The sequence below is a fragment of the Ovis canadensis genome, chromosome 3 (genome assembly GCF_042477335.2).
Source record: "Ovis canadensis isolate MfBH-ARS-UI-01 breed Bighorn chromosome 3, ARS-UI_OviCan_v2, whole genome shotgun sequence".
Classification (NCBI taxonomy): domain Eukaryota; kingdom Metazoa; phylum Chordata; class Mammalia; order Artiodactyla; family Bovidae; genus Ovis; species Ovis canadensis.
Window position 1 is genome coordinate 176,813,949 of NC_091247.1, and position 23,989 is coordinate 176,837,937.

Sequence of the window (23,989 nt, forward strand, 5' to 3'; positions counted from 1 at the left end):
TCAGTAAGAACAGCTTATTGAATAATTTGAATAGTACTTAAACAATTTGAATAGTACTTAATTTGAATAGTACTTAAAATGTATATTCCAACATGTACTTTGGCTTAAAAGGGAAATCCTTTACAAAATACAAAAATTGAGGAAGTAAACTCCTAAATTTTGTCAGATATTTGTTAACAATGGAGGACTAATTTCTTCCAATATAACTGATCACAGAAGAAGAGAATCAGTATGTATTTGTTTTTTAAAATTTGGAGAACCTAAAATAAAGGTGGATTATGAGACAAAAATTAAATTTAAAATATGGAGAAACAAGACAAAGTCACTCTTCTCTCCTTCTATCGGGCATATTGTTTTGAATGACTCAGGGAAAGTATTTTCAGCAAAAAATAGTAAGTTTAACTCATATTTCAAATTTATTTTGCTGAAACAGTATTTATTAAGTGTTCAATATGTTTTTCTCTGCTTAAAAAGTGTACATTTTAAAATACCAGGTATAAGAATTAACTGTTAGTTTGGAAATGAATGTAAAAACTTCCATATATTTACTGAATATTGAAACTGGAAAACAAAACATTCTGTGTAATTTATAGTTAAAGACAGATGTGAAGTACTTAAACCATAATAATTAGGTATGTTAATGAAATGCTCTTAATATTTACTAAGGGCATGTGTCATTTAATTATGGACTGAGCCCAGTTAAATGGCATTTTGATGTCATTGTAGAAGTAACATTCACAAATCCATGCCTTAAAACAGTATTTATATATCCTGTTTGGTTTTTTAAAATGGATTTTAGCTTTAGCAGTTCAGTTTATTCCAGAAGGGAAACTTAAGTTGCTTTTAATAAGTTTTATAAGTCAATAGAGTATATTTTTTGAAATCTTATTTTCATTAGAATTGGAAGTGTAACTTCATGAGTATGCATGAAAGGATGTACAAATAATAGATTTTGGGTTTTTTTTTTCCTTAAATAAGAACATTAACCATCTATACTTGTGTTTTCTACCTTTTAGAAGTGATACAAATACACGAAGCCAAAACTTGCAATTAAATCATTTTTATTGCTAAAAGTTAAATGACAAATGTTAGAAAAATTCACTATTGCTATATTATCACTAGTATTATTAAAGAACTGAAGCACAGTGGTACATATAAGTTAGGTATTGCTGCTCCTCACAGAAGTTCATATTTGGAGGTGAACAAAAAGAATGGTCTTGCAATGATTAATACTATATAATATTTTAAACCAGAATCTTAAATCATTCTAACGACTTATTAGCTAATGTTATAATTGTATCATATTACTTAGGTTCAAGTTCTTCCTTCAAAGAGTCATCAGAATAACATGGATTGAAGAGACTTTCGGACACTTGCCATCTCTTGCTGCTGCTGTTACATGAAAGGAGATATTAAACACTGGTTTAATTTTTAGATAAGTGTTAATACATATTTCAGCAAATAAAATATTTCAATGCTTACATTAATACTTTTTTTCAGTTCTGAATAACAACTTACAGTTTCCATCATAATTTTTTTTTGCAACAAAGCCATTTCTTTTTTAAGTTCATTTTGTGCACCAGTAAGTAGATTTTCATGATTCTTCTCCAAGTCCTCCATACTCTAAAACACAAAAAGCTAGGTCAGTTACAAACCACTACTTTTCATCTCAGTTTCAAAACTTATGCAGTTAATTTTCAAAAGTAGGAACTTCTTAAAATTCAACAATGCACATTATTTATCTCAAATAAAAATATTCTAATACATGAAAACCAAAATATCCACTAAAGGAATAGAAAACATCATCATATTTGGACTCAGAGGGAGAGGGAGAGGGTGGGATGATTTGGGAGAATGACATTCTAACATGTATACTATCATGTGAATTGAATCGCCAGTCTATGTCTGACGCAGGATGCAGCATGCTTGGGGCTGGTGCATGGGGATGACCCAGAAAGATGTTATGGGGAGGGAGGTGGGAGGGGGGTTCATGTTTGGGAATGCATGTAAGAATTAAAGATTTTAAAATTTAAAAAATAAACTAAAATAAAAAAAATAAATAAATAAATAAAAAAAAGAAAACATCATCATAAATCAAATATTATTAAAGGAGTTACAACAGTAATATACCTTCTCACTGGAAGAAACAAAAAATAACAGAATTTTATAAAAGGAATAGAAGCACAACTTGCTGTAGCTATGTAGTAGAAAATGGGGATTAATTCCAATTTAGTTGCCAAAAGAATAAGATTGAAAAGATAAGGGAAAAGGAGTTAAAAGTATTCTAGGGCAAGCGCATAAACAACAGCATGAAAGTGCAGAGTTCAAAGAAAGCAATTATGTGGAAGGGTGGAAGTAAAGGATGAATGTAGTAACTGAAGCATAAAAAAAGGATCATATTATTGGGGGGTGGGGGTAAATCTTGAATACCTAAGAATTCAGAATGAGAATCTACTGACAGTTTTTCAGGAGGGAAAAGATAATGTTTTCAGAAGATAGTATGGCAAACCCATGAAGGATAGGTTGGTAAACAGAAAAATCAGTTAATAACAAGGTTCTGAACTAGGGCAGTAGCAGTGGTGAAGAATAAGGGAAATGGAGGTGTCAAATATAGTACTAAAGTTCCTACCCCAAGTGATAATAATGTCCAGTGATAGCATTTAGCACTTAAATAAAATATAATGAATTCAGAATGGAAAATAGCTAAGAATTTAAAATGTGTAAGCAAAATGTTTTCCCCTTAAACTGAGAAAAAAATTATATTCTACTTCCACATATAAACTATATTTTAGAAGAATGTATTATGTTACCAAATACAACAAACCTTTATGAACTGCTCATACAACTGTCTAATTGTTTTCAGTCTCTGGCTCTGAACAATTCTAGATTGTTGGAAAACCTTTTGTTGCTGTCGAAACAGATTCTGCAAATGTAAAAGAAAAAATTATGTAATAACTATTTGGGTAAAATTTAGGAAAAAATAATTCTATGTTAAACTTAAAAGGAATAGCTTTTTAATCAGTATTTTTAAGATTTTTTTCTTAACGTTTACTATGAGTTTAGATAATGTGTTTACCACTTACATACAATAATATAATAATCCAGCTAGTCACTGAATGGGAAATCTCAACAGTGCTCAAAACATGTCTTAATTTTTCTTGCTTTCTAAGTCAACACAGATGATCCTTCCAATATTGCTGATCTTTCAATTTCTTGACCTGTTTTCAACCAATGGTTTTTGCCCTTCACCCTACTTTATCTATTACTTACATACTCATAACCTAGATTTTGTCATTACCAATAACTATCACCTCTACACAGTATTAATAATAGCAAACTTCATATTAACAAAGTGTTAGGTAGGAAGCAAACACCAACAGCTTTTATATATGGTATGTGCCTGTACTTACAGTTTACCATTCAGCAGAACCAAACTCACAGCCAGCAATAGGTAATGGAACCTGGCTGAGTTCCATGAGTGTACTACAAGGCCAGGCTCTCCACTTCTACTTGAAACTTGGTTATAATAGATTAATTATAAAGCTACAAAGCTAAGCATAATACTAACAGCAAGTTTTTCTTCTTGTTCCTCAGCTTTCTGCATATCCATATCCCACTGCTGGAACAAAGTCAGAAACTGCTGAGAATATTCTTGGTTAAGCTTTTGCCTGTAAAACATAATATTATTATATTTCATATCAGCGTGGAGCAACTATCAAAACAACATTGACTTGATGTAATTATGCTATAATAAAAGAGAAAGTATCAAATTTCCAGATGTGACATCAAGAAGTAAAAGTATGACTTACGCTGATTCCAGAAATATTTATTTTCCTAACCAACTAACAGAAAAACCCTCAAAATCCTCTCACGCACTTTAGCTCTTGAAAACTAGTGGTGTTTTATTATATATATACATTTTCCCAGAAAAGTCCATTTTATCTCCAAGCAATTTACTTTTCATTTTCTCCTATTGAATATAGGTTATGATGATAGATTCACTGAAGTTACTGTAGAAGATTTTCAAATAGAAATATTTCACTTAATTTTTCCCCATTTTGGTACAATGATTTTGTACAAAAGAATAGTTAATTCAGCTAAAATATACGAATTGTTTATAATATATAAGGTTGATCATTTTATACACTGTGAAATAGTTGTTATAAGACCAATGGTTTATATGACACTGACTTTTTATTCAGCTAGCGTATTTTAAAATGAAAATAAATTACTTTCATTGTTTAAAAAAAGCCTCAATCATTATTTAAAAGGGGAAAGAGGTCATCTTTATTGATTTCTAGGAAATGTATCTCAAGTCTGTGAAGAAATAAAGTTATAGGACTAAAAGACATAGAGGAAAATCAAATCAAATATAATTTTTACTAGAGATCCCAATAAATTGAAGATGATAATACTTCTCATAATTTGTACCCATGAGTAGTAAGGAATGATACAAATGTTGTGGCAGTGAAAAAAACCAACAACTTTACCTTTGCTCTTGTTGGATTTTCCAGACATTTTCAAGTTTCTGGTTACTGGTTTTGAGAGAAGCCTTGGTATACATTTCTAGTCTCTTTCTCTTGGCAAGAAGAGACTTGTTAATATCAGCTATAATGAAAATATATATTCATTAAATTTAATGTGAAAGTAAGTTATTTATTCCCACATATTCAAATAAATATGGGTAAAGCTGGTTCAAGAATTTTGAAGATATTTTAAAACTATACATACTATCAAAAAGCATGATTGCTTGCTTTTTTTCTGAGAAAAATTTTAGTTATTGGTATCTCAATTCTTATTTTCTTAACTCGAGATAATTTTAATTTAGAGATGATTAGAAAGAGCTAATGACCAAAAAAAGGTCTCAAGGACAGACTTTAATTTTTTCATAAGAAGACACTAATAAAGACTAAATTTAGAACTCATTATATAAAACACAAAACTTTTTTAAAAGCCTAAAAATAAAAACAAAATGTTTTTTAAAATATAGTGATACTATTAAATATATTTTTTACTAAGAGAGATAAAGCATAGGAAAATCTTAATTTAAGTAGGTATCTAAATAAGTTCATTCAGGAACTCTTTTAAATATGTTCATGAAGCTTTTTACAGGCCATTTTTTTACCAATAAGTACTGCATTTCATAAACATTTTAATACTTCTAATAATTCTTTGCTAGGCACATGCATATGGATCTACTGTCAATGGTCCATTTTCTTTTTTTTTTTGGATTTTAGATCTTACTTTAAGTCCATGCTAATGTATTTCAGTGGTCCATTTTCAGCAACCATGATGAGGTTACCTATACTATTGGATATTTGGTATTTCCAAGTGAAAGTGAAAGTCAGTCAGTCGTGTCCAACTCTTTGTGACCCTGTGGACTATACAGTCCATGGAATCATGGACTTCTCTAAGCCAGAATGCTGGAGTGGGTAGCCTTTCCCTTCTTCAGGGGATCTTCCCAACCCAAGGATCGAACCCAGGTCTCCTGCATGACAGGTGAATTCTTTACTAGCTGAGCCACAAGGGATTTCCAATATCTATCTCCAATGATACATTTAAAAGGTCAAGTATTTTGCTACTACCAAATAGGACAAAGCTTTCAAAAAATATTTGATTATATGAATGATCTATAGAGAAGAGCTAAATATTTACTCTTTTTCCAGAATACTCTCCCCAATACAGTTACTGTAACTAATATTTGACATACAATTTAATGATTTTTTTTCAATTTAATGATCTTTTTATCTGATTATACATCTCTTTGGGGAAGGAAATGTCAAACCACTCCAGTATCCTTGCCTAGAAAATCCCACGGACAAAGGAGCCTGGCAGGCTGCAGTCCATGGGGTCACAGAGTTGGGAGTGATTGAGCGATTAACACTTTCACAGTTTCATACATCTCTTACTAGCAACACTGTCTAATTCTCAATTACATAGTTTGATAATGTGAAAATAACAATAAAGTTATTTTAAAGGTTTTAGTTTTTACTACATTTAGTAAAGAACACAAGAATGTCATAGAAAATAACCAAAGAGAAAAAATGAAAAACTGACACATACACAGATATGCGTGTGTTTGCATCACTTAGTCCATGAAAGTCACACAAAGAGGGATAGATACTTTTCCCAACCATTTTTGTTCTAAAATTCCATAATCTATTAAACCCACACATGAATAAAGTAACAGGACCATTCTTAACCCACCGTTGTTGGTACCATTCTCTTTTCACATCAACAACTGGAAAAGGTTAATAAGGAAATCTATGAAGCTGAGTCACATATATCTGTGCAAAATCTTACATATAAAAACAAAGCATTAAAAAACAGTCTTACAGTCCACTGATTATTATTTACTATTATACAAGTTATATGGTTTAAAACAATGTTAAACACAAATATCTCCTAAAACATACCTCCAAATCTTTCCAGCATATTCTGTACTTCACCCCTATGAAAAAATTACATCAGAAAAGTTTTAAGGATCCATAAAATATTTATTGTTTTGGAAGGAATACACATACCCAGTATTTTACATGCAATACTCATTGGACAACCAAATAGCTGCTTCTTAACAGGTGAAAATCGTTTGACCATATTACCCCATATCTTCAACTACTGCAGAAGTCCTTTTCTTCCCATGTTTCTCAAGTGTTGAGGTCTTCTCTGCATGACAATAAAAAAAAAATTTGAAATTAAGTGTTATTTTGGTAGTTTTTTAATGGTATCATATCTTAATTTTGAGGGTTTGTGTTTTTTTTAAGCTTTCTGCCAAGGCAAGTTTTTAAAGCAGATTTATAAATGCAATACTTTCTCTGCAGGTTTGTTGTGTTGTTGTTTAGTTGCTAAGTCATGTCTCTTTTGCGATCCCATGGACTGCAGCCCACCAGGCTCCTCTGTCCATGGTATTTCCCAGGGAAGAATTATGGAGTGGGTTGCCATTTCCTTCTCCAGGGGATATTCTCCTGACCCAGGGATCAAGCCCTAGTCTCCTACATTGGCAGGCAGATTCTTCACCACTGAGCCACCAGGGGGAGCTGCCTCTACGTAGGTTGTTGCTACTGCTGCTAAGTCGCTTCAGTCGTGTCCAACTCTGTGCGACCCCAGAGACGGCAGCCCACCAGGCTCCCCCGTCCCTGGGATTCTCCAGGCAAGAACACTGGAGTGGGTTGCCATTTCCTTCTCCAATGCATGAAAGTGAAAAGTGAAAGGGAAGTCGCTCAGTCGTGTCCGACTCTTAGCGACCCCATGGACTGCAGAGGAATTAAATCAGGATCAAAGACCATTTTATACGATCAATTTTGCAAGTCTTCCTATGTTAATGTCATAATAATCTCTGTACTATTTATCAGACATCAGGTGAAAGATACCATAGAAGCTTCACTAGCCCCAAAACAGAAACATGAAATACACGAAAATGCAGGACGTGGTCAGTAAACGTCAGGTCTGTACCTTCAATGGCATCCTCCTCTGAACCACTCAGATCTTTTTTGTCTTCTTGCTCAAATTCATAGGCTCTTATAGCCTGATCCCCCACGGATGGTTTCGCAGACTTCCCGGAATGTTTTCTTCCAGAAGGCACCATTTTTCAATGTTTTCTGATTGAAAAAAAAAAAAAAACAAACACGAAAAAAACCCTTCTGAATCCAAAGACACGATTTAAATAGACTGGCAAATTTCAAAATGAGAGATATCAAAGATAATTTTAATTGAATTCCACTTTAGGAGTCTCTTCATTTACTTTGTTGGACCAAAATTTAACAAGATAATGACAGCACTGCCCCTGACTCCTGGGGTGCCTTAATGGAGAGTTCTCCCCTGAGGATGGGGAGGGAGGCAGAATTCTAGATCCGCTTTTGCCAGCTTCTGGATAAATAAATTGAGGCCAATCTAGATTTTGCATTTCAGTCACAGAGTGAAATCAGCGACTGACAGGATCAATCACGACCCCACCCCAAAGAAACTGCTAGCGACAGAAATACAAAATAAAATCCGCAGAAAAAGACATCCAGTAAGAATTCCACGACCCAGGCCTCGAGGACCAGTGAAGGGGAGCCCTGAGTTAATCTAAATGGTTTCTGTGGATTAGCGGCGAGAGGTGGGGGAGGCGTGCGCGCGCGGAGACTAAAGCCCACCCTCTTCCCCTGCGGTCAGCCTGTCCACCCGCCACATTCAGCCCCAGTTGCCCAACCTGGGCCTTCCCGCCCGCTCCCCGCCACTCACAGCTCTGCCCACTAAGAGCTTTACGGCCTTCAACTTCCCTTCAGAGGCTCCCAGGAGAGCCAGCAGGAAAACTTTACCTGGTCAAGAGGAGCCACTGGCTCAGACTCCCACGCAGGACAAACGCTTCCCTCCTCACGCCCGAAAAGCACCTCAATGGCCGAGGACCGCAGTTAATGTCTCCGGACAGGCGTGCCCTCCACTCCCGCTGCCCGCTGCCCAAGTACCTTACCTGAAAGGTCCACTTCGCAGGCCCAACACTCCTCTGAGGAAACTCCGAATTCCGGCGGGAGAAAAGCCAGCCTCGCCTCCCGGGAGCGTCGCTGATTGGCTGGCTGGAAAGCGCATGCCTACAGTGGTCCGAGGGCTCCGCCCCCTCAGACGACGAACTGTGTGAGGCTGCTGATCCTGAGTGCGTTTTGGTCAACAATTTGTGGCTAGTACAAATGAAGCATGGCGCTTTCCAGTAGCTTTTTGTAATTTAAGTTAAAATTTTTCAGAATATTTTAATAAAATGGCGAAGGTCAGTTCAGTTCAGTCGCTCACTCGTGTCCGACTCTTTGTGACCCCATGAATCACAGCACGCCAGGCCTGCCTGTATCACCAACTCCCGGAGTTCACTCAGACTCACGTCCATCAAGTCAGTGATGCCATCCAGCCATCTCATCCTCTGTCGTCCCCTTCTCCTCTTGCCCCCAATCCCTCTCAGCATCCCTCTTTTCCAATGAGTCATCTCTTCTCATGAGGTGGCCAAAGTACTGGAGCTTCAGCTTCAGCATCATTCCTTCCAAAGAAATCCCAGGGCTGATCTCCTTCAGAATGGACTGGTTGGATCTCGTTGCAGTCCAAGGGACTCTCAAGAGTCTTCTCCAACACCGCAGTTCAAAAAAATTCTTTGGCGCTTAGCTTTCTTCACAGTCCAACTCTCACATCCATACATGAGCACTGGAAAAACCATAGCCTTGACTAGGTCTCTGCTTTTGAATATGCTATCTAGGTTGCTCATAACTTTTCTTCCAAGGAGTAAGCGTCTTTTAATTTCATGGCTGCAATCACCATCTGCAGTGATTTTGGAGCCCAAAAAAATAAAGTCTGACACTGTTTCCACTGTTTCCCCATTTTTTCCCCATGAAGTGATGGGACCAGATGCCATAATCTTCGTTTTCTGAATGTTGAGCTTTAAGCCAACATTTTCCCTCTCCACTTTCACTTTCATCAAGAGGCTTTTTAGCTCCTCTTCACTTTCTGCCATAAGGGTGGTGTCATCTGCATAGCTGAAATTATTGATATTTCTCCTGGCAATCTTGATTCCAGCTTGTGCTTCTTCCAGCCCAGCATTTCCCATGATGTACTCTGCATAGAAGGTAAATAAGCAGGGTGACAATCTACAGCCTTGACGTACCCCTTTTCCGATTTGGAACCAGTCTGTTGTTCCGTGTCCAGTTCTAACTGTTGCTTCTTGACCTGCATACAGATTTCTCAAGAGGCAGGTCAGGTGGTCTGGTATTCCCATTTCTTTCAGAATTTTCCACAGTTTATTGTGATCCACACAGTCAAAGGCTTTGGCGTAGTCAATAAAGCGGAAATAGATGTTTTTCTGGAACTCTCTTGCTTTTTCCATGATCCAGCGGATGTTGGCAATTTGATCTCTGGTTCCTCTGCCTTTTCTAAAACCAGCTTGAACATCAGGGAGTTCATGGTTCACATATTGCTGAAGCCTGGCTTGGAGAATTTTGAGCATTACTTTACTAGCATGTGAGATGAGTGCAATTGTGCAGTAGTTTGAGCATTCTTTGGCATTGCCTTTCTTTGGAATTGGAATGAAAACTGACCTTTTCCAGTCCTGTGGCCACTGCTGAGTTTTCCAAATTTGCTGGCATATTTAGTGCAGCACTTTCGCAGCATTATCTTTCAGGATTTGAAACAGCTCAACTGGAATTCCATCACCTCCACTAGCTTTGTTCATAGTGATGCTTTCTAAGGCCCACTTGACTTCACATTCCAAGATGTCTGGCTCTAGATTAGTGATCACATCATCATGATTATCTTGGTCTTGAAGATCTTTTCTGTACAGTTCTTTTGTGTATTCTTGCCACCTCTTCTTAATATCTTCCGCTTCTGTTAGGTCCATACCATTTCTGTCCTTTATTGAGCCCATCTTTGCATGAAATGTTCCCTTGGTATTTCTAATTTTCTTGAAGAGATTGCTAGTCTTTCCCATTCTGTTGTTTTCCTCTATTTCTTTGCATTGATTACTGAGGAAGGCTTTCTAATCTCTTCTTGCTATTCTTTGGAATTCTGCATTCAGATGCTTATATCTTGCCTTTTCTCCTTTGCTTTTCACCTCTCTTCTTTTCACAGCTATTTTTAAGGCCTCCTCAGACAGCCATCTTGCTTTTTTGCATTTCTTTTCCATGGGGATGGTCTTGATCCCTGTCTCCTGTACAATGTCACGAACCTCATTCCATAGTTCATCAGGCACTCTATCGATCAGATCTAGGCCCTTAAATCTATTTCTCACTTCCACTGTATAATCATAAGGGATTTGATTGAAGTCATACCTGAATGGTCAAGTGGTTTTCCCTACTTTCTTCAATTTGAGTCTGAATTTGGTAATAAGCAGTTCATGATCTGAGCTACAGTCAGCTCCTGGTCTTGGTTTTGTTGCCTGTATAGAGCTTCTCCATTTTGGCTGCAAAGAATATAATCAATCTGATTTCAGTGTTGACCATCTGGTGATGTCCATGTGTAGAGTCTTCTCTTGTGTTGTTGGAAGAGGGTGTTTGCTATGGCCAGTGCATTTTTGGCAAAACTCTATTAGTCTTTGCTCTGCTTTATTCTTCATTCCAAGGCCAAATTTGCCTGTTACTCCAGGTGTTTCTTGACTTTCTACTTTTGCATTCCAGTCCCCTATAATGAAAAGGACATTTTTGGGCGTTAGTTCTAAAAGGTCTTGTAGGTCTTCATAAAACCATTCAACTTCAGTTTCTTCAGCATTACTGGTTGGGGCATAGACTTGGATAACTGTGATATTGAATGGTTTGCCTTGGAGATGAACAGGGATCATTCTGTCATGTTTGAGATTGCATCCAAGTACTGCATTTTGGACTCTTTTGTTGACCATGATGGCTACTCCATTTCTTCTGAGGGATTTCTGCCCACAATAGTAGATATAATGGTCATCTGAGTTAAATTCATCATTCCAGTCCATTTTAGTTCGCTGATTCCTAGAATGTCGACGTTCACCGTTGCCATCTCCTGTTTGACCACTTCCAATTTGCCTTGATTCACAGACCTGACATTCCAGGTTCCTATGCAATATTGCTCTTTACAGCATCAGACCTTGCTTCTATCACCAGTCACATCCACAACTGGGTATTGTTTTTGCTTTGGCTCCATCCCTTCATTCTTTCTGGAGTTATTTCTCCACTGATCTCCAGTAGAATATTGGGCACCTAATGACCTGGGGAGTTCCTCTTTCAGTATCCTATCATTTTGGCTTTTCATACTGTTCATGGGGTTCTCAAGGCAAGAATAGTGAAGTGGCTTGCCATTCCCTTCTCCATTGGACCACATTCTGTCAGACCTCTCCACCATGACCCACCCGTCTTGGGTTGCCCCGCAGGCATGGCTTGGTTTCATTGAGTTAGACAAGGCTGTGGCCCTAGTGTGATTAGATTGACTAGTTTTCTGTGAGTATGGTTTCAGTGTGTCTGCCCTCTGATGCCCTCTGGCAACACCTACCATCTTACTTGGGTTTCTCTTACCTTGGGCGTGGGGTATCTCTTCACGCCTGCTCCAGCAAAGCACAGCTGCTGCTCCTTACCTTGGACCAGGAGTATCTGCTTACCACCTCCGTTCCTGACCTTCAACGTGGGATAGCTCCTCTAGGCCCTCCTGTACCTGCTCAGCCACCTGTCCTCCGGTTGCTCCTCCTGGCCACCGGCCCTGGCCTCAGGCTTGGGTGGCTCCTCCCAGCTGCCGCCCCTGGCCTCAGGCGCAAGGTGGCTTCTCCCGGCTGCCCCTGACCTCGGACGTGGGGTGTCTCCTCCCGGCCGCCACTGACCTCGGATGCAGGGTAGCTCCTTTCGGCCGCCACCCCTGACCTCGGGCTCGGGGTGGCTCCTCCCGGCCGTTCCTGCTCTGTCACAGCCTGGCACTCTGGGCCGCTGTCCCTGACTTTGGACGTGGGGTAGCTCTCAGCTGCGCTTAGTGTGGTGGCCCGCTGCCGCCGCCTGTGCTTAGTCCTAATCTATAGTCCTTAGTCCTATAGACTAGATGAAATGAGGCAAAATTGGTTTCCAATTTATACTCCCACCAACAGAATGAGTTTCCATTGTTCAATGTACTCATCATCAGCTGGTATAGTCAGATTTCTTAATTTTGCCATTCTCAGAGGTGTAAAATGATATTTCTTTAGGCTCTTCTTTTGTATTTCTCCAATCACTCATAAGATTAAGCTCTTGTTATGCTTATGGTCCATTTGCATTTCCTTTATCCTAAAATATCTATTTGAGTTTCCTGCTCATTTTTCAATTGGATTATGTGTTTCTTATTGATTTGTAATTTTTATATATTGGGTGAGTGTTAATAAATATTTGTGACTGCTTTCTGTATCTTTTATCCTGAAGCCATAAAAAACCAAAAGTTTGAAGGTTTTATTTTTCTTTTTTAAGCCTTTATTCATATAGGATTTTTGTGCCTGACAGGTAGGATCCAATTACTTTGCTTCACTCCTCACTGTGGAAACCAATTTACTGAATAGTGCATCCTTTCCCTTTAACAGCTACATCATCTGTCAAGTTTCCATCTGTCCTTGAGTCTGCTTCTCTAGCCCGTTCCACTGGATCAGTTTGCCTATCTCTGTGCCATCATTCCATCTTTATTAAAGTTTTGGCATCTAATAGGGCAAGTCACACTTAATCTTTTTCTTCAAGAGAATCCTGTATATTCTTGAACTTTGCTTTTCAAGCAAATTTTATAGTCAGTTTTCCAAGTTCCAGGAAAAAAAAAACCCAACTTCTTGGATTTTAACTGGAATGGCAATAAATCTATAGATAAATTTAGAGAGAACTGAATCTTTCTATTCTTGAATTTAGCATATTTTCCATTTATTTATAACATCTTAATATAATTCAATAAAGTTAATTTTTTTCCTCTGTGCAGTTTTCACTTTTATTGAATTTTTTATAAATAACTTATTTGTCTCTATTTTGCTCTAATTGTTCAGTTGCTCAGTCGTGTCTGACTCTTAGCGACCCCATGGACTGCAGCCTGCCAAGCTTCCCTGTTTTTTTACCATCTTCCAGAGCTTGCTCAAACTCATGTCCATTGAGTCAGTGATGCCATCCGACCATCTCGTCCTCTGTTGTCCCCTTCTCCTCCTGCCTTCAGTATTTCCCAGCATCTAATATTGAATTGATTTCTGATATGGGTCTTATTTCTTTTAAAATCTGCATTTTTAAAAGTTTATTTGTCTGTTTATACACAACATTGTTCCAGAAAGGGATTAAGGTGGCTTAAAAGACTATAAAATACAAGAAGGAATTAGTAATAGAAGAACCAGGAATGAAGCATATGCAAAATGCATATACAATCCTACTCCTTTACTCTGGGTGAACCGACCACAGATTTGGCTCTAAGGTTTTTAGCAGGCAGTCAGAAAAAGAAACTTAATTACATCATTTGCAGTATCCAAAAAACAAAAACAAATCAATTACTCATGCAAAGCAGTGTTATTCCTAATATTAAGACAGAAAAACTTCTCGAGAGGCTTTATAAAGAGGTCAGTGAATGATGTAATTAATAATCAGTGTTCTCAGTAGCAACCTAATGGGAGACCAAAATTTAATTTCATAGGGTTCCTTCTTCAATACAGGCTGATGGCATCACATCACATCAACTTTTTCTTTTTTCTTCAGGGAAAGCAATTTTATCATGACTCCATAGGAGTCTTGAAACTCTAAAATTCTATTCAACACTTTCTGAATAGTTGTGTTTATTCTTCTTGGCAGAGCAAACATAGTTTATCAGATGCAGGCACGGTATGAATCATTTCTTTACACAATTGAGAGAATTAGACTACAAATCATTCGTGCTATTCGGATACTTATGGTTTTTTCTTAACAGCCAAGCATTCCGCCCGCCCCCCCCTGCCCCGCCCCCTTCTGCAAAAGGAACCTTTCGTGTTTCCATTTGGTGCCATGGCTTGCGTGAAGGTTTCAGAGTGGTTAAAAAGTTGCCTCCTGGCTGGAGGCAGCGGCTCTGGCAGAAATCTCGGGACCAGGGAAAGCAGAGGGGTCCAGCCAAGGCCACCAGATTCCGGAGATGCCTAGTCGCGCTGGCAGGAGAGCCTTGGAAAGAGATACTCGCCCAGCCCGGCCTGGGGGCGGCCAGCCTGCACAGGTTGGTCAAGTGGACGCCCATCTTGACACGCTTCTTGACGAGCTCCTCCTCCAGGAAGTGGTGCTCCAGGAACTCGGAGAGCTGGGCATCTGCGTTCGCAGAACCCAGGACATGTAGATCCTAGAGTCAGCCTGGTTTGGGCTCTTCTCGGGGGCCGTGGCGGCCTCCGTGGCTTCCAGGGCGGTGCTCCACTCCTCTGGGGCCAGCACCTGCCGGTCCTGGATCAGGGCGCGGCCACCCCACTGCTTCCGCGCCTTAAGGAAAAGCTCAGCACCCTTGCACTTCTCTTCGGCCAACGTCCAGAGGAAGCGGCCCACACCTTCCAGAGCCACCTCGTTGCCTTCGAAGTAGAAGCTCCAAGAGGCAGGTGGAGGAGGCCCAGAGGTGTGGCTGATGGCGGCCTCCTCCTTGGAAGAATTGCGCCGGGTCTGGGTGCTCACAGTTAGTTAGCAGTGAGGACTTCTTTCCACTGTACGCTGTGAGGCTGGTCCTGGAAGCAGGGGATATGGGGCTTATTTTTCTATCCAGCATCTTGCTAACCGCCTGTGTTACTTTTAATAATTTGTCTGTAGAGTCGGGGCTCATATCTGTGAATGGTGACTTTTTTGTTTCTTTCTAGTTCTTAAGCTTTTTTTTTTTCTCTCTCACTTTCTGCTTGTATTGATTAGGCTCTTCAGTAGAAAGATGAATAAAAGTATCACTATTAGACACCCTTTCTAATTTTAAAGGGCATGTTTCTAAAGTTTCTATTAACAATGATGCTACCAAAACCTACGTTAAATCCGTTTCACCTGCCATCACTAATCAAAGTCGTTTTGAGACTCGAAGGTCTTCTTGGCTACACTTATCCCAAACAGTAAGGTGTCTGCCCAAGTTGTTTTCAGGAATTTGGAGTCAGCTGGTATAGTTTGAGCTGAGCTGGATAAGTCTGGACCACTGACGCGTCAACTAGGCATTCAAGAGTGGTTGCTTGGTGACATTTTTGACATCAGAGGAGTGAAAACTCTACCCTTAAAACTTGCAGAGGCCTGTAGCCTAGTTAACAGATGCTCAGAATGGCAGATTCTATACCTCTTTCCAGTCATCTTTCTCCACACTCCCCATGCCTTGGACCGCCCTGTGTTTGTATTCTTTATCCCATAAATAACTGAGCTCCTTGCCTTGGGGAGGCAGAGCTGAGACTGGTTTTCCTGTCTTGTAGCTTGGCTATCTTGTGTATAAATTCTCTCTTGGCTGCAAACCTCGGCATCTCAGTGTTTTGTCCTGCTGGACTTCAGGCAAGACAAACCTTGTTCAGTAACAGTACTGTTTGTGTGACTTTGGTATTTGCCCTTTTTGAAAGCTTAGTTTTATTTTCAGTTGCTAAGAGCTTTCTTGCTTGTCTATCACTTTGTTTTTTAAAATCATGAGTAAGTGTTGGATTTTATTAAATTATTTTTCTATATCTATTAAAATGATCTTTTTAATTGGTAATGTGATGAACAAAATGTATATATAATTTTCTAAGGTTAAACCAAATTTACATTCCTGTGATAAACCCAAGTTGATCACAAGGTGCTAACTTTTTTAAGCACATTACTATATTTGGGTTGTTCAGTGTTTTGTGTACATTTTCATGACTAAGGTTGGCTTGTGGTTTTCTCTTGTCCATGCTTCTGCTCAGTCGTGTCTGACTCTGTGACCCTTTGGACTGTAGCTTGCCAGTCTCCTCTGTCCATGGGATTTTCCAGGCAAGAATACTGGAGTGGGTTGCTATTTCCTCCTCCAGGGGATCTTCCCTACCCAGGGATCAAATCCACATCTCCTATGTTTCCTGCATTGCAGGCAGATTCTTTACCACTGAGCCATCCGGGAAGTTTGTAATTAAGACTATGCACAAAGCTTGCTGCCTCTTCAGGTCTTTGCTTAAATGTCACTGTTCATCTTAATAAGGCCTCTCTGCCCCCATTTTTCGGAGAAGGCAATGGCACGCCACTCCAGTACTCTTGCTGGGAAAATCCTATGGACGGAGGAGCCTGGTAGGCTGCAGCCCATGGGGTCGCTAAGAGTTGGACACGACTGAGTGACTTCACTTTCACTTTTCACTTTCCTGCATTGGAGAAGGAAATGGCAGACCACTCCAGTGTTCTTGCCTGGAGAATCCCAGGGACGGGGGAGCCTGGTGGGCTGCCGTCTATGGGGTTGCACAGAGTCGGACACGACCGAAGTGACTTAGCAGCAGCAGCCCCCATTTTTAGATACTGTAATTGTAAACTCTACACTGTAATTCCTCTTCTCTCCCTAGACCTCTTTCCCAGGTACTTTTGTTAGGCACTTACCTCTTTTTAATGTAATAGTATATAGTTTAATAATTTACTAATTCTTGGCATCTAGTCCCATCACTTCATGGCAAATAGATGAGGAAACAGTGGAAACAGTGGCTGACTTTATTTTGGGGGCTCCAAAATCACTGCAGATGGTGATTGCAGCCATGAAATTAAAAGACGCTTACTCCTTGGAAGGAAAGTTATGACCAACCTAGACAGTATATTGGGAGAAGGCAATGGCACCCCACTCCAGTACTCTTGCCTGGAAAATCCCATGGATGGAGGAGCCTGGTGGGGTGCAGTCCATGGGGTCTCGAAGAGTCGGACACGACTGAGCGACTTCCCTTTCACTTTTCACGCGTTGGAGAAGGAAATGGCAGACCACTCCAGTGTTCTTGCCTGGAGAATCCTAGGGACAGGGGAGCCTGGTGGGCTGCCGTCTATGGGCTCACACAGAGTCGGACACGACTGAAGTGACTTAGCAGCAGCAGCAGACAGTATATTAAAAAGCAGAGGCATTACTTTGTCAACAAAGGTCCATCTAGTCAAGGCTATGGTTTTTCCAGTGGTCAGGTATGGATGTGAGTTGGACTATAAAAAAGCTGAGTGCCGAAGAATTGATGCTTTTGAACTGTGGTGTTGGAGAAGACTCTTGAGAGTCCCTTGGACTGCAAGGAGATCCAACCAGTCCATCCTAAAGGAGATCAGTCCTGAGTGTTCACTGGGAGGACTGATGTTGAAGCTGAAACTACGATACTTTGGCCACCTAATGCGAAGAGCTGACTCATTTGAAAAGACCCTGATGCTGGGAAAGATTGAGGGCAGGAGGAGAAGGGGATGACAGAGAATGAGATGGCTTGGTGGCATCCCCAACTCAATGGACATGGGTTTGGGTGAACTCCGGGAGTGGTGATGGACAGGGAGGACTGGCGTGCTGAAGTCCATGGGCTCACCAAGAGGTGGACACAACTGAGCGACTGAACTGAACTCCCATTAGAATATAAATTCCAAAGGACCAACAGAATTGTCTATAGTGTGAGGAAGAGATCTAATTTCATCTTTTTGCAGATGCCTATCCAGTTATCCCAAAATCATTGACTAAAAAGTCAATCTTTGTCCCCAGTGACTAGTAACACTTCCTTTATTAAACACACTAGATTTCCATAGAGTTGGGTCTATTTCTGGATATTTTGTTACTGGTTTATTTGTTCATGTATCAGTACCACACTGGATTATACAAACTTATGAGTTTATTTTAGTATCTTTTAGGCTACTTTCTTCCCCTCAGAGCTATTCTTTTTCAGGGTTTTTTTCTAACTAGTATTGGGTTATTTTAAAAACATGAATTTTAGCATCATCTTGTCTCTCTCCAAAAGAGAGGGGAAACCAGATATTTTATTGGGATTGCATTAAAATTTGTAAATTAAGGAAAAATGACATTTTGGTGATGTTGAAATGTCCTAAGAAGGAAAAGCGTTGTCTTTCCATTAGTTCAAGTTTGCTTTTGCATCTTGGCGAAGCATTTACAGTGTTTTGAATATAGATTTTGAATGTTTCTTATTTAGGTTATTCCTAAATATTTCATCATTTTTGTAGCTAGTATAACTCAGGTTTGTTTCCATTTCCATTATATCTTCTAACTTGTAATCATTTGTGTGTATGAAGACTTGAGGTTTTTTATGTTTTAATTCTTAATTTTTATTGGAGTATAGTTGCTTTACAGTGTGTTAGTTTCTGCTGTGCAGCAATCTATATTATTTTTTGTTTTATTTCTTTTTTTGAAAACTTTTGAGTTTCGTGTGTTACTTTCATGTCCTGCTACCTTATAAAATTAATGTTTGAGTTTATTCACTGAGTCTCTAGAGTTCTCCAGATGTATTTTCATGTCATCTTTAAATAGAGATAATTTTACTTCTTTCTGATTCCTATGTCTCTGTTTTCTCATCTAAATTTCACTGGCTAAAGCCTTCTGTACAATGTTAAATAGTAGTGAAGGTGGTGGTCAATTTTTCTTTGTTGTTTAACTTAGTAGGAATACCTCAGGCATTTCTCCATTATTTTTTTTAAATTTTAATTTCTTTTAACACCAAAAACATTTCTTACTGGGGTATAGCCGATTAACAATGTTATGGTAGTTTCAGGTGAACAATGAAGGGACTCAGTCATATGATGACTTTATGGTTGAATGTTTTAAATGATTATTAGATTTCTTTCAAAAGTTTTTTTTAAACATCCATAGAGATAATAATACATTTTTTCCCTTATACCATTATTTTGGTAAACTATATTAAAATGTTAATATTAATCTATCTTTGCATTTCTGGAATGAATTCTAGTTGGCTATAGTGTATTATTTTCTTGTAGTACTGGAGTTCAGAATTTTTGCATTAACATTTATAAGGGATGAAAGTGAAAGTCTCTCAATCATGTCCGACTCTTTGCAACCCCATGGACAATACAGACTATTGTATTCTGCAGGCCAGAATACTGGAGTGGGTAGCCTTCCCCTTCTCCAGCAAGTCTTCCTGACCCAGGAATTGAACCGGGGTCTCCTGCATCGCAGGTGGATTCTTTACCAACTGAGCTATCCGGGAAGCCCAATGGCCTGTAATTGTCTTTTATGTTTGCCCTTAACAAGTTTTGATAATAATGTTATACTTGCTTTATAAAAAGAATTTAAAATTTTTGTTTTTCATTTTCTATGCTCTGAAACAACTTATTAGTATTGGAACTCTTTGGTGCCAAATGTTTGAAATTCTTTTGTGAAACTTTGTGAACCTGATGATATCATGTATATAATGACTCAAAAAAAATTATTTCTTTTGTAACAGTACTGGGCAAGTGAACAGGTCCTTGGGGCAGTTTCCATAGCACCACAGTTTCAATGTAGTCAGTCAGGGGCCCATGCTGGTGGAAACTGCAGTGTTCAACATGTGAGTTACAAGTTTGCCCTGGCAGTGGTCGCCATCCCAGACATCTAGAAGGGGAAAAGAATATGGAGGTTGTTATGAGCGAGGCTTGGAAGTGGCACAGATTATTTCTGCTCACATTTTATTGGTTAGAGCTCAGTCAGCTGGTCAACACCTAGCAGCTGGGAAGGCTGGCAAATGCTGCCAAGCTGAGGACCCAGGAAAGGACGAATGAGTATTTAGGTGAGTAGCAATCACTGCTTCCTATTAAGAGGAATTCCAAAAAGAATCTTAGAAGTTAAGTATCATATTATTCAAGGAGAAACTCCATAAAAATGTTTTAAGATGTGGAAAATCTAGGACAAAATTAAATTTGGCTCTGCCACTTATTTGGAGGAAATGGCAACCACACTCCAGTATTCTTGCCTGGAGAATCCCATGGACAGAGGAGCATGGCAGGCTACAGTCCATGGGGTCACAAGAGTTTGACATGACTTAGTGAATAAACTACTGCCACTTATCAACTGTGATACCATGGTCAAATGATTTTAAGCCTCCATTTATTTCTTCACTAACATAATGGCCGTAAGAATAGTATTTATCTCATAGAATTTTTTATTTTAAAAAGTGAAGTAGGGGGACTTTCCTACTGGTCCAGTGGTTAAGATTCCATGCTTCCGCTGTCTCTGGTCAGAGAAGCTCCACATGCCACAGGCTGCGGCAAAAAAAAAAAGGGGGGGGGGGGAAATGATGCATAAAAAATCTTAGTAGGCACTCAGCATATAGCAAATAGTAGATATAAGATATCAACACTGATAATATAATGGGTACTTGAGTCTCTGGTATACTATTTCCTGAATATCAAACACCAACATGGGAAATATTTAACATAAAAAATAAAATTTTTATTTAAAAAATTCGAATATTTTATCAACAAATGGAGATTTCTTTTAGATGTAAAATATAACAGTTCTTTCAATATCAGTTACTTAGATTATATAGAATGTCACAAGGAATTTCAGTCTTTGAGGAAGTATTTCTCAAAAAAGATCGAGAAGTTGGCAGCTATTTAATGAAAAGGAAAATTGCATGCATAGTCTGGTTTGGAAGAACCCTATGGTAGTCACCCTGCTCTCACAGTCTTAAAACTAGTCTCGCACACGTTGTCCCATCCAGTTCCACCTATGATTGGCAAGTTTATGTTGATTTGTATTAAGTTTAGTGAACTGACTCTTTGCACATCAAACAGAACAGCTTCCTAGATATCCCTTTAACTGGAGAGTCCTTCTCCTCTAAGGCCCCCTAGGAGAGCTTCAGGACAGCTGCCAGGCCCCTCCCACTGTGTCTCTTCCTTGCTCGCCTTCCCACTGTACCTCAGGTTTTCCGTTTCCCCATTACCCTGGTTCTTCCCTTTCCAGTCCTTCTATCACTTTCTTTCATAAACAACATAACTTTCTCATGCTTTTGCTGCATCCCCCCCGTAACTGCACTTACCAAAACAAAGGAGCCTCCTAAGAAGGTTTGAAAAGGACAAGATTATATATAACTAGTTGATATTTTTGCAATCACAGTTTAAAAGAAAGCTTAATTTGGAAAATTGAACTTGGCAGACATTCCAATCAGCCTTGATAATCGGCCTCTTGGTCACCCCTGTTCATTCACTGAGTACTATGACAACTGGCACAGTCTTCTCAGCTTGACTCTTTCCCTCTTCCTTTAGCCTCTGAGTTCTTTAAATGGCCCCCTACCCCTGCACTCCGCGCAGAGTCCTCCAACTCCTATGGATGCACCTGAAGCAGTTCCACCTTCAAAATTCCTTTCAGATATCCTGCTGCTGCTGCTAAGTCACTTCAGTCGTGTCCGACTCTGTGCGACCCCATAGACGGCAGCCCACCAAGCTCCCCCGTCCCTGGGATTCTCCAGGCAAGAACAGTGGAGTGGGTTGCCATTTCGTTCTCCAATGCATGAAAGTGAAAAGTGAAAGGGAAGTCGCTCAGTCGTGTCTGACTTTTCGCGACCCCATGGACCGCAGCCCACCAGGCTCCTCCATCCATGGGATTTTCCAGGCAAGAGTACTGGAGTGGGGTGCCATCGCCTTCTCCTCTTCAGATATCCTACCCTCAGACCAATTCCTCCTACCTTGCCAGCTCATTCAGTTTCATCTCTTCCCACTGTAACCATTTGCCAGATTCACCAGAACTTCCCATCCTTTACCTTTTTACTTTTCCTCTCTTCATCTTAGATCCAGAGTCCATCATTTCACTCAGTTTCTTGCTAATAAATACCTCTGTTGCCACTGCATTTGTCCGGCAAAGTGTTGCTTCTGTAGACATTCAGTTAACTTTTCTCTGTGCATACCCTCAGCTTGGGCATCTCAGAATAAACTTACTCCATGGGGCAAATGTGTAACATATAAATTTACGAGTCCTAGCTTCACCTGAGCCCTCAGCATTGCCCCCAGACTCTTCCATTTCCCTCTAGCTTATTCATTCTCTCCAGTAAGCCTTTTCTACCCTATTTCATGTTCAACCCTGTCACCTCCCTTCATGCTTAGTATTTGATCCTCTTCATATTTTTTTTCCTGAGGAAATAGTTCAGACTGAAACCTCCAAAACTCTTGCCACCCAGCTACAACCTCCCTGCATCTTGGCCATCCATTCTTCCTCTTAGACTTTTCTATGATCTGGGACTTCCTTGATGGCTCAGGGGTGAAGAATCCACCTGCAATGCAGGAGACACAGGTGTTGTGGGTTCAGTCCCTGGGTTAGGGAGACCCCCTGGAGGCAGAAATGGCACCCCACTCCAGTACTCTTGCCTGGAGAATCCCATGGACAGAGGAGCCTCGCAGCTACAGTCCATAGGGTCGCAAAGAGTCAGACATGACTGAAGTGACTTAGCATGCATGCCTGCCTGTGATCTGAATTTTATGGCATCTTGTCTTCCAAGAATCTAACTTTATCCATTATTTCTCTTTTTCTCAGCTCAGTCCCTCCTATTAACATTTGTTGTTGTTCAGTTGCTAAGTCATGTCTGACACTTTGTGACCCCACAGCCTATAGCATACCAGGCTCCTCTGTCCTCCATTATCTCCTGGAGTTTGCTCAGATTCATATCCATTGAGTTGGTAATGCTATCTAACCATTTCATCCTCTGCTGCCCCCTTCTCCTTTTGCCTTCAGTATTTCCTAGCATCAAGGTCTTTTCCAGTGAGCTGACTCTTCGTATCAGGTGGCCAAAGTATTGGAGCTTTAGCTTCAGCATCAGTCCTTCCAATGAATATTCAGCATTGATTTTGGAATTGGCTGGTTTGATTGCCTTGCTGTCCAAGAGATTCTCAAGAGTCTTCTCCAGCACCACAGTTCAAAACCATCAGTTCTTTGGTTCTCAGCCACCAACTCTCACATCCGTACATGATTACTGGAAAAACCGTAGCATTGACTATATGGACCTTTGTTGGCAAAGTGATGTCTCTGCTTTTAATATGCTGTCTAGGTTTGTCATAGCTTTTCTTCCAAGAAGCAAATGTCTTTTTATTTCATGGCTGCAGTCACTGTCTGCAGTGATTTTGGAGCCCAAGAAAATAGTCTATCTCTGCTTCCATTTTTCCCCCATCTATTTGCCACGAAGTGATGGGACCGGATGCCCTGATCTTCATTTTTTCAATGTTGAGTTTCAAGTCAGCTTTTTCACTCTCCTCTTTCACCTTCACCAAGAGGCTCTTCAGTTCTTCTTAACATTTACAAATAGTCAAATCTCTCATCTTAAAAAATTCCTGAGCCTTATTTCCAAGCAAACTGCTGTGCTCCAATCTCTTTCTCTTATCTGTCAAAATTCTAGAAAGAATTATCTAAGCTTGATGCCTCAATTTCTTTTCCTCCCATGTGTGCTTTAAGCCACTTTAAGCCAACTTTGACCCCTCCTACTAATTTGAAAAGGTGTTCACTCAAATGACCTCCACGTTGCTGAATCTAGTGGGCATCCTTTGGTCCTCACTCACTTGACTGTTAACAATAGTCAAAGTAAACTTCCACTCCTTTCTTCCCTTATGCTGTCTTTCTTTGATTTCCATAGTTATACATTCTCTTGTTATTCCTCTTTTGGAAACTTCTCAGGACGTTACTAACTCTTCCTCCTCTAATGGACCTTTAG

General features: G+C 39.7%; 2 protein-coding genes and 1 pseudogene across 4 annotated transcripts in view; 1 reads left to right on the forward strand and 2 right to left on the reverse strand.

Moving 5' to 3' along the window:
* Positions 1 to 1,487, forward strand: part of CHPT1 (choline phosphotransferase 1) — a 30,099-nt gene extending 28,612 nt beyond the window's left edge. For all 3 annotated transcript variants that reach the window (XR_011256033.1, XM_069585168.1, XM_069585169.1), the window contains one exon: positions 1,313 to 1,487. Coding sequence is in view for 2 of the 3 variants with exons in the window: in XM_069585168.1 (XP_069441269.1) it covers positions 1,313 to 1,357 (45 nt within the window). In the remaining variant the exon portion in view is untranslated. The remainder of the gene's footprint in view (positions 1 to 1,312) is intronic.
* SYCP3 (synaptonemal complex protein 3) lies at positions 1,267 to 8,487 on the reverse strand. The gene is made up of 9 exons (XM_069585176.1): positions 8,301 to 8,487; positions 7,453 to 7,598; positions 6,603 to 6,666; positions 6,417 to 6,451; positions 4,491 to 4,608; positions 3,569 to 3,668; positions 2,825 to 2,923; positions 1,519 to 1,623; positions 1,267 to 1,392 (listed from the first exon to the last, which is right to left on the reverse strand). Exons 2-9 carry the CDS (start codon positions 7,583 to 7,585, stop codon positions 1,339 to 1,341), a joined length of 708 nt encoding a protein of 235 aa, XP_069441277.1. The 5' UTR covers positions 7,586 to 7,598; positions 8,301 to 8,487; the 3' UTR covers positions 1,267 to 1,338.
* A 6,064-nt stretch (positions 8,488 to 14,551) lies between these two features.
* Positions 14,552 to 15,729, reverse strand: LOC138436373 (ferritin light chain pseudogene; annotated as a pseudogene).
* Positions 15,730 to 23,989: the final 8,260 nt, after the last annotated feature.

Bases quoted from the DNA above. Each gene is read 5' to 3' on its own strand.
- SYCP3 (XM_069585176.1), bottom strand. From the start codon at position 7,585: ATGGTGCCTTCTGGAAGAAAACATTCCGGGAAGTCTGCGAAACCATCC. The intron at 4,609-6,416 runs GTATGTTTTAGG...TTTTCATTATAG, and splicing joins TATGCTGGAAAGATTTGGAG to CTGATATTAACAAGTCTCTT. The intron at 3,669-4,490 runs GTAAAGTTGTTG...TATGTTTTACAG, and splicing joins AAAATCCAACAAGAGCAAAG to GCAAAAGCTTAACCAAGAAT.